Here is a 10,478-nt window from a genome sequence, read left to right as displayed (position 1 = left end):
TTCTGTAGGGGAAACTGTTAATCTCTTAAACATATGTGGTGCTTGTTTGCCAGGGTTTCCTGATAAGAGTCTTATTTCTGTGCATCTCTTTTAGTAGACTCGGGTAGTGGGAGGAGTATAAATGATGCCACCTGATATGAAAGGTTTTGTTGTTGAGAAGGAGAAATAAAAAAGAGCAAGGTAAGAGTTCCATAGAGGCACTAGTTGTCAAAAGTCTTTCCCCATCAAAAAGGCTTCAGAGAACTATAAGAGAACTATAACAGATGGATTTTTAGTAGCAGTCAAATGCAAGAGTGTAGGAAGTTGACATCCTGTCCCTTGGAGAGTGGAGGTATTGACAAAAGACATGCAAACTTAAAAAACATACATTTGTGGAAAAATCCATTGTGACAAGAGACTGCACTTAAGTCACCAAAATGAACATCTCTCCTGGGAAGGAATTCACTTCTGGCTGCAGATCTAGTAAAGCCATTCATGGGATATGCACATGGCCAATACAAGGGAAGCATTTGGCAATCAGGTCTTTCAAAAAGAATTTAGCTTTTTACCTTTGAGGGCTTGCTGTCGTTGACAGGTGCTTTCCTGCTAAGTTTCCACAAAACCATCAGAAGTGCTGAGCCATTCCGAGTCATTCCAAAGCGCAAGCACATAATTGAATTGTCACTTAAAAGCATCCTTCCCGCTGTCTTACCAGAAGCCTGACAAGTTCTTTTGGCTACTGTTTGCATTAATTACATATCAAAACTGAGCCTATTTATTACAGGGGCCTGTTCTTGCCACCAAAGCTTCACCACCAACTTGGTTTAAAAGCGCTGAAGTCTCAAACTGCATTTCATGTGGAGCTCTGTGACTCTTGCCTTCAAGCACTGGGCGGGCTGGGCCTGAGACCTTATTAGGTTTTATTTTTCTTATTTGCTTATGGCTTGCTTTTTCTTCCCAAACCAAAGGGGCTTACAATATCAATTTCATCTCTTCCACTTTTTCAGCACAACAAAAGCCCTAGGAGTAAGATTAGGCTGAGAGTCACTGGCCCAAAGTAGGACCACCAGAGGAGCTTTAGGGGGTGGGGCCCAGTGTTGCATAATAATGCAATGCTCTAGCAATCTCCCAAATGTTTATGGTTTTACCATAATATTAAAGACTGTATGCTTTAGTATGGTTTTACCATACTAAAGCATCACATTATCATGGTGTATCATTTTGGGTTACCCAACCGTTAGTGATGTCACAATATTACTGCAACATCTCTTCCCTCCAAGTTCATCTTCTGCTGCACTCTGGTTGAGTATGGAGGATGGAATTAAGCTTTCCCACCATTGTTTGTATTTCAGCTAAAGATTGCCTTCCCAAAATGCTTTTTCATCTGCAAAGGAAGATGTAGGGGCCCCCATTCCTCCCACCTACCTTCAATGGGCAAAAAGGCAATGTAGGTGGTATGATATTGAGCTGGGGTACCATTAAAGAGAGTCACTGTCTATAGCTAGGTGCAGAAGGGGATTTATGTCAGTATGGTTTATATACATTGTTACGCATGGCAGGATCCCTGCCTTATGCCTTGGCACACTGTCTTCTATAACCAATGGCACCCCACAATAGTCTAGGCTTAAGCTAAAGCCACGACACTGCTAGGGTCAGCCAAGCCAGGCCAGACTCCATCTTAGAAATCTTGCTCTCTGCCTTAGGTTTGGAATGACAGCCTTTGCCTGACCCAGAGGTGCCTCTGGACTCAAGCTTGCATCAGCTCACCCCCCCCCCATTGTATTTCTAAGTGAGTGGACTGGCTTCCTCCTGTTTGCCTAAGGGCTCCTAGGAAAATCCTTTGTCTTGCAACATTTTTCACACTTGGCCCCTCTGCCAGGGGATATCTCCTCCCCACATCCTGCCAGCTAGACCTGATGGCTCTCTTCCTCAGAGCCATTAATACCTTTATCCAAATCCATTTACGGCCATCACCCCCACTTGGCCAGGTATTGTCCTAATCTCCGGGGACCCTGGAAACTTCCAGCACATGCTTACCTGAGCCTTGTCACGTAGCCCCCTTCCCCAAATCCTATAAAAACTGTGGCTTCACACAGACACTCTGAGTGTCTTCCAACCCGGGACCTCCCACGCTGGTTCATGCTTCTTCCTCTGACCCACCACTCCTTGGACAGGTAACTATCAAGCCTTCCACTCTTCCTCCCCCTTCTCTATATGACTGCTTGTATGTGTGTTAGCTATTTGTGTGTCTTTTTGTTATTTTCCTTTCAATAAAAGCTTATATTAATATTTTACCATTTAAATCTGTGTTTGCCTTGAGTTCCTACGGGTGGAATCAACCCTCGTAGACATAGGTAACGATCCGATAAACGCTAAGTTACCCCCCTCTTGCAGCATTTGGGCTAATATTCCCCACAAGCTCAAAGATACGTGTTTTAGGACACGTGTTCACGCAATTTGGGTAACAACATTTTATTTTATTACTAGCAAGAAAGCCCATTGCAACCAGGAATGCAATGGGCGCTAGGACCCAGGGGACACCGGGAGGCACATCTACAAGTAACAACATCACCACTGAACAAAAAAACCCAACATACAGAAAAACCACAAATATCACGATCACAACTTAAAATTTGACTTCCCACCTAGCTCACCCTCCTGGACAAATAAACCTTCCTCCTGTGCTTAGAGAAATTAATAAGCATTATCTGTTGCTTCACTTTTTTATGTTTTGTAAAATTTTACAGAGTCTGATTACGGTGTATGCCATCTGGAGATGTCCAGGTGTATAAACGGTGTTTTGGTTGTTCATAGAGGGTGTTAGTGATAGTCTGTTTTCTTGACAGAACTGGATAAGTCTTGTCTCAGGTAAGCACTTGAAGCATTGCCGAAATGTATGGTCTTTGTATGCTGACGGTTAGGATTCATTTTCATGTGTATTCGTTGCAATGCTTAATATGCTAGGCCGTACCTAGACTACTTGGTTTGTTATGATAGTTTAAATTTTCAAAGCTACTGTTGAAATAACCCCCAGGAGATGTACAACATGCCTCACGTATAGGCCTGCTGCACTTCTTCTGGGTACTACTGTGAGAGCCTGCTGTGTTGTGGGCTTGTTCCTTTTTCACTATTATCTCCTGTTGTCCAGAGAAACTCAGCTCCCAGCCAATGAGCCATCTCCCTGTGAGTCCACAGCTATTGGGGTCGACCTGGATAGTGATTCAGGTGCATCAACAAATCTAGGTTAGTATTTCTGTGAAAACTGGGGGGGGGGGGAAGGGTCTGTGTAAACTGCTTTGTGCTTTCTTGTTTGTGTAGGAGGCTGTTACTTTGCAAGGACAAAGAAGAAGGTACCTCTATCTTGCTGGTGGTGAGTTTGGAAGCTAAACTTACTTCCCTTTGTTTATAAAACCATTTCTCTTTATGTTTTTCCAGACTTCATCCCGGGCACACAGGAAGAGTGCAGGGTTCAAAAACCTACAACCACTCGCATGCCCAGAGATATTCAAGCGGGTAAGCATGCAGGACTGAAATCTGTCCATTTCTAGCAAGAACAACAGGACAATGTGTCCTGAAAATCTGTAACCATGTGCTCACTAGGCCTTGTAGGGAGTATTATTGAAGGAGAAATCACGAACAGTTCAAATTCTGCTTTTTTTCAACAGAGGTCCCTTCAGAGGAGGATCAAGCACCGATGGGTGCCGCCAGCCCCCTGCGCGATGTCCCTCGAGGAGCACTGTCTGCAGAGGAGAGACTGCAGAGAGAGCACAGGAGGCAGAGGCTCACATCCATGCTCACAAACGTTGGCCAGCGTCTCCTGGAACAATGTGAACAGGACATGCCGCATTCCTAAAACGTGCAGCTGTTTGCGTTTCCCCGAACTAAAAGCTGCCGAGCCTCCATTTGGTAAGGGAGTCCGTTCAAATGCTTCCGGTTACGAAACTTTCCTCCCAAGATGTATTGTTTTGCTTTGTTTCCCTTTGGAATTTGTTTCCCTCTGGATTTGCCTCTTCTCTGAGAAGCTTCTGGCTAGCTGGCTTTCGTTTTTCTTTTTTAATGAACATTATTGCAAACTCAGGGAGGGAAGGCGGTGGTGTTTACCTTCCAGTATCTGCAATTTAGACAAGCCTCCTATTTCAAAAGGACGGCTGCAAACTTTCCCTGTGAGATGGATCAAATTCCCTGTAAGTCCCAGAGTGGGAGGCTGGTATTAGCATAATGAGAAAGAAAACACAAGGAGCCCGGATACCCTCCCAGATACCCTCCCCCACCCCCAGCCTAGTCACAGAGCCTCCAGCTGATTCTCCACCGGCAGTCAAATGGAGGAGAAATCCTCTGCCCTCCCTGAATCAAGTGCAGAGCACTTTCTGTTTCAAATCGGGGGAAAATAATCAGGAAGACCCGAGCTCAAATCGATCTGAATTCAACAGGAATAAATAAAGTAAGTGCAGATTCAGCCTATGTTGGGTTGGGAGCGAGAGTGTACTCAGCTCGAGCTACAGGAGAGAGGTCTTCAGGGAGACCAACGAAACACTTGGGGAGTGTGGAAGAGATGAGGGAACTTGTGGAGGGGGTGGTTCTTGTGATGGAGGCAAGAGATCACAGGGAGAGTGCCAACCCTCCACAGATTAATGTCAACATGACCCCCCACCACCACCACCGACTCCACCAACCCCCTCTCAGAGCACAGGCACATAAACAAGGAGGAGGACACTTTTGGGAAAGAGGAAGGTGAAGCCTGCAGACAAATACTCCCCCTCTTAGTTAAAATTGTTGAAAATTTTGTATGTTCTCTGTTTTGTTCTGTTTAATAAATAAAGTTTGTACTTTGACTCCTGTCTCTTATGTAGCATTAGGCTGACCATAATCAGCCTTTCTGGTGAATGGGTTAACAATGTTTTGACAATGTTTTCTGTGCTTGGGGGGTGAAAGGGGTGGGTGTTGAAGGAGTTACACTGGAGACTTTTGTGCAAAAAATTTAAACACATTTCATTAAGAATAAAAAAAGAACAAACATTTTGTAAAAAACGTCTTTTAACTGAACCCCCCCCCCCCGCAATGTAACAGGGCACCCCCCACCCCTGCCCCACCGAAAACCACACATTTATTGAGAACTAGTCCGCTCTCCCGCCCCACCTTGTTCGGTTTCTCCCCCAGTGCGTTTTCTCTTAAACTTCTATCCTTCCTTTGTCTTCCCACTAAACTTCCTCTCTAAGGAAATTTTCTTTTCCCCCTCCCTCTCTTCCTGCAGCTCCGTAAGCTGGCGACCCAGCCTTGTCATTGTCCCCCGAGCCTTCTTCTTCCAGCTTGCCTCCTCCTTCTCCTCCTCCTTCATTTTCACTGTGTAGAGAGGAAAAACGCACACAACAGACAGTTTTTAGGCTTGAGGATCATTTGCAGGGAACTTAGCTGCAGTGTGTGGTGAAGAAGGGGGGGGGCTTCTAGGGGGGGGGCTGCTAAACTTACATGCATCCTCCTCCTTCTGCCTGAGTTCGGCTGTGAGCTGCCTCTGGATGTCCAGCTCCATGCGGAGCTCTGCCACCACTGCTTGCCCTGCAAATGGTGGGAAAACACATGATAAGCCATATACCTGCATTATGAACACATTCGCACTGCAACCCACACCACAGCACTAGTTTACAACTCACACTCATGCCTCTGTCTCTCCACAAGATCCTCCAGTGCTGCCATCCTCGCCCTCTGGCTCTCCACCACAGCCTCCATAGTTGCCAGCCTGGCCTTCAATGTCTCTGCTTTAAAATACAAAAAGAAGGATTACAAAGGTCTTCCTCATCCAGTCTTTATGGGGTGTACACACAGAAGGGTTTTTCTTAAAGAATTACAGTTCTCACCTGTGGCTCTGGCTGAAGTAGATGGACCCTCCTCCTCCTCCTCCTCCTCCTCCTCCTCTCTCCCCCCTTCCTGCTGGCTGGCTCCTTCCCCCTGAACTGGAGGCTGGGACATCTTCATGGGTGACTGTGGCTGTGGTGGAGAAAGGAGATCTCATCAATTTCAGCACGCAGACCCTCTCTCACACACCCTTGAAGACAACACTGCAATCAGAGCCTTAAGGTTGATGGCATTAGACCTATGGTCAACTCATCAATGAGCCTCTTGTGGCGCAGTGTGGTAAGGCAGCCGTCTGAAAGCTTTGCCCATAAGGCTGGGAGTTCAATCCCAGCAGCCGGCTCAAGGTTGACTCAGCCTTCCATCCTTCCGAGGTCGGTAAAATGAGTACCCAGCTTGCTGGGGGGTAAACGGTCATGACTGGGGAAGGCACTGGCAAACCACCCCGTATTGAGTCTGCCATGAAAACGCTGGAGGGCGTCACCCCAAGGGTCAGACATGACTCGGTGCTTGCACAGGGGATACCTTTACCTTTACCTTTACAACTCATCAAGCAGGACATTAACAGGACAACATGTTTTTAGTCTTGTCAGTTAAGTTTTTACATTAGTGGCTGGTAATCTCTCTGGGAAAGAACAGCAACATACTGCTGTCTCCAAGTGACACAAGATGACACAAGATGTCATAGTCCCATTGTATAGAGCACTGGTCAGACCACACTTGGAGTACTGTGTGCAGTTCTGGAGGCCTCACTTCAAGAAGTACGTAGATAAAATTGAAAGGGTACAGAGGAGAGCGACGAAGATGATCTGGGGCCAAGGGACCAAGCCCTATGAAGATAGGTTGAGGGACTTGGGAATGTTCAGCCTGGAGAAAAGGAGGTTGAGAGGGGACATGATAGCCCTCTTTAAGTATTTGAAAGGTTGTCACTTGGAGGAGGGCAGGATGCTGTTTCTGCTGGCTGCAGAGGAGAGGACACGCAGTAATGGGTTTAAACTTCAAGTACAACGATATAGGCTAGATATCAGGAAAATGTTTTTCACAGTCAGAGTAGTTCAGCAGGCTGCCTAAGGAGGTGGTGAGCTCCCCCTCACTGGAAGTCTTCAAGCAAAGGTTGGATACACACTTTTCTTGGATGCTTTAGGATGCTTAGGGCTAATCCTGCGTTGAGCAGGGGGTTGGACTAGATGGCCTGTATGGCCCCTTCCAACTCTATGATTCTATGATTCTATGATCCTATGATGTCCCTTGTCCTCGGAGATGTTGTGCAAGATGACATATGCGATGATCAATGGTGTCACATTGTCTATATGCACATATAGTCTGGACATCAAGCAACGGAACCGAGCCTTCAAGCGGCCAAAGGCATGCTCCACAACTTTCCTTGCGCAGGAGTGCCTGAGGTTGTAGTAGCTCTGCACATTTGTCCTTGGCCTCTTATAGGGAGTCATGAGCCAGTGTCGTATGGGATAGGCTCCATCTCCGAGCACCAATGCCGGAACACACACTCCCTCTATGGTGGCGGTGGGGTTGCCAGGGACAAAGATCCCTTTGTCCATGGCCGCCCTGAGGTTTGACTCATGGAACACAAGGGCATCATGTCTCCTCCCACTCCATCCCACCTCAGCATCTATAAACCTTCCGGAGAAGTGCACGGTTCCTTGGAGGAGAACAGAAGAAAAGTCCTTCCTGTTCCCGTACTCCTTTATGCTTCCTTCAGGTGCTCAGATCGGAATGTGGGTGCCATCCACGGCTGCGAAGCAATGTGGGAACCCCAAAGGGCCGAACCCGTCCATGCTCTAAGGAAACAAAAAGAAAAGAATAGACATCAGGGATCAATGTTTAGCTGGGGTGCAATGAGTATTCGATGGTTACCTCGCCGACCATGGAGACTCCTAATCCAAATTGCTGGGCAACTGTGCGGAAGTACTGTGGGGTGGCCAAGTACCACAAGGCGGCTGCCACCCTTTTTTCCACAGGAATAGGGCACCGCATGCCAGTTATACGCCTCTCCATGAGGCCACAGAGAGCTTCCACAATTTCAAAAAAAGTTCCCCTCGACATTCTGAAGTTGGCAATCCAGTGGTCATCATCCCAGCGAGACATCACAAAATTTTCCCACCAGTCATTGGATCTCTCGTCCATCCAGAACTCTCTGGGGAACCGAACCTCTAATAGTGATTGCCAGCGTTTCCTAGCTCACGTGTGCCCTTAGAGATTTCTTGTGAATCACAGCCCTTCTAGTGATGGTCCTCCTCCTCCTCCTCCTTCTGTCCACACATTGTCTGTATTCCCCAAAAGTAGACCTCATCCGTGACACGGCGGCACGGACATGCTGGGCTATTGCTAGCATCTGAGCCAGCAACACAAGAATAATCTTCTCCATTGCTACGTTAAGCTGTGGGGTAGCCACGAGGCAAGGAGAAGAAAGAGTGAGGTCCACCACGTGTGCGTCTAGGTAAATATAGAAAGGTAATCTGTGGCCGTGTACATGTTTTCGTCATAAAACCTTTTTTCATAGAAATCATTGGAAACCCGGTCCATCTGCTCCATTGAATTTTCAAAGATTCGTTGCTACATGTTTTTAAAAGGAAACCCCTAATTGTGGCTTGGGGGGGAAGGGAAAAGGTGTCCAAGCAGTTTGATTGACGGCCACGGGAAGCCAGAAGCGCTAAAAAGGGACCTCCTTTGTGGTGAGACGACCGGAAACCTGTGGGGAACGAAAATACCGCAAGTGAAAGTTGAAAATTCCGCAAAAATCGCTGTGGTGTGGAATGGCTAATTTTCGCTACTTTAAGTAGCAATTTTGGAAATGGCAAACATATGGCCACTTTTAAGTTTGTGTGGATTGGACCTAACAATTGCACAGATAAGGCCTCCTATAATGGAATAAGAGGAAATGGGAAAATTGATATGTTGCAAGTCCCCAGCTTGTAATATATTCAAAGGCAGGGGTTGGGTAAGTGTAGAAATGATTAGTTGCTTGTTTAATAATCATAATAATGATAATCTTTATGTGTGTGTGTGTGTGTATAGATAGATAGATAGATAGATAGATAGATAGATAGATAGATAGATAGATAGAGAGAGAGAGAGAGAGAGAGAGAGAGAGAGAGAGAGAGAGAGAGAGAGAGCTCCTCTTGTGCCGCAAAGTGGCAGCAGATATGCATTCCGAAAGCTCTGCCAATGTGGCTGGGAGTTCAATCCCAGCAGCCAGCTCGATCCCAGCAACCGGTAAAATGAGTACCCAGCTTGCTGGGGGGTAAACTGTAATGACTGGGGGAAGGCACTGGCAAACCACCCCGTATTGAGTCTGCCAAGAAAACGCTAGAGGGCATCACCCCAAGAGTCAGACATGACCCAGTGCTTGCACAGGGAATACCTTAACTTTTTTATATACATATATACATATGTATATATGTGTTACCCTAGAGGTAGCCGATAATGAAAGGATGCCTCACATAGAGACACCTTCACGCACAGAAACCAGCCTGGCAGAGACTGACTATGGAGTCAGTAGGGCCTCTCAATAAACCTAGGAAGCCAGGCCAGGTCTCCTTCTTGTTTGGGTTTCACTACATTTCCTCCTTGCTCAACTGACTGAGCTAAATATGCATGTTATCTAAATCACACCCCACCCCCCCCAGCCAAAGACCATTAGACTATCTAAAGGAAAGGAATATCCCTTCCAGGTTCTAACTGCAACTTCTTTTGTCTCTCTTGCCCAGTGTAATTTCTGCCTAGCAGCACCTCTTATCCCCAAATGTCTTCCCCCAGTCCTTCCTGATAAAACAAAGACAGGGCCATTACACCTAGCCAAGGTATTGTTCTACTTGATGAAATTATTCCACACCTCCCACTCTAGTGACCTCACAGTTCAAACCCACCTATCAGGTACTCATAATATCAGAGACCAATCAACAATCACAGACCTCCCAGTGGGCAGTCCTGGGGTTGGCCTGGGAATTTCAAACACTATATCAAGCCTTGCGCACACCCTGTGTGTGTGAGTGTGTGTGTGTGTGCTGCTGTTCCCTCCACACCCGGCATCCTGCCCACCCCTAATGTCGTGAACCCTGTGTCGTGGCTGCTTGGATCCAAGAAAGGTGCAGTATACCCCCCCCCCCGTAGAACGTAGTGTAACTTGACCCCTTGTAGAACTTTGTGTATATATGTTTTTGCTTCTGTGTGTGTTTTGAGTGTATCCCAATATTTTCCCCAAATAAATCCCCTGAGTGTACCCTAGAGGTAGCCGATAATGGAAGGGTGCCTCACACAGAGACACCTTCATGCACAGAAACCAGCCTGGCAGAGACTGACTATGGAGTCAGTAGGGCCTCTCAACAAACCTAGGAAGCCAGGCCAGGTCTCAGTGTAATTCCTCCCACTCTAGTGACCTCCCACTCTAGTGACCTCACAGTTCAAATCCACCTATCAGGTACTCATAATATCAGAGACCAATCAACAATCACGGACCTCCCAATGGGCAGTCTCTGGGGCTGGCCCGGGAATTTCAAACACTATATCAAGCCTTGCACACACCCTGTGTGTGTGTGTATGCTGCTGTTCCCTACACACCCAGCATCCTGTCCACCCCTGATTTCATGATGTCGTAATGTCTTGGCTGCTTGGATCCAAGAAAGGTGCAGTAT

The 10,478-nt window shown here is 46.8% G+C and overlaps 1 protein-coding gene and 1 long non-coding RNA gene across 2 annotated transcripts; one reads left to right on the top strand and one right to left on the bottom strand.

Moving 5' to 3' along the window:
- Nucleotides 1-2,982: 2,982 nt before the first annotated feature.
- On the top strand, nt 2,983-4,811 carry LOC143831146 (uncharacterized). Its single transcript, XR_013228751.1, has 2 exons — nt 2,983-3,492; nt 3,645-4,811. It is a non-coding gene; the product is annotated as an uncharacterized LOC143831146 (long non-coding RNA).
- Nucleotides 4,812-5,133: 322 nt separating this feature from the next.
- LOC143831145 (uncharacterized) lies at nt 5,134-5,782 on the bottom strand. The gene is made up of 3 exons (XM_077324226.1): nt 5,628-5,782; nt 5,446-5,532; nt 5,134-5,319 (listed from the first exon to the last, which is right to left on the bottom strand). The coding sequence occupies exons 1-3, from the start codon at nt 5,701-5,703 to the stop codon at nt 5,156-5,158; spliced, it is 327 nt and encodes a 108-aa protein (XP_077180341.1). The 5' UTR covers nt 5,704-5,782; the 3' UTR covers nt 5,134-5,155.
- Nucleotides 5,783-10,478: the final 4,696 nt, after the last annotated feature.

Source organism: Paroedura picta, chromosome 3, assembly GCF_049243985.1.
Source record: "Paroedura picta isolate Pp20150507F chromosome 3, Ppicta_v3.0, whole genome shotgun sequence".
Lineage (NCBI taxonomy): Eukaryota > Metazoa > Chordata > Lepidosauria > Squamata > Gekkonidae > Paroedura > Paroedura picta.
Note: the sequence above shows the minus strand (reverse complement) of the source record. Positions and strands in the feature narration are given on the sequence as shown.

Coding starts and splice junctions, on each gene's coding strand:
- LOC143831145 (XM_077324226.1), bottom strand. CDS start 5,703: ATGGAGGCTGTGGTGGAGAGCCAGAGGGCGAGGATGGCAGCACTGGAG. Junction 5,533..5,627: donor GGAGAGACAGAGGCATGAGT/GTGAGTTGTAAA, acceptor CACCATTTGCAG/GGCAAGCAGTGGTGGCAGAG. Junction 5,320..5,445: donor GCAGAAGGAGGAGGATGCAT/GTAAGTTTAGCA, acceptor CTCTCTACACAG/TGAAAATGAAGGAGGAGGAG.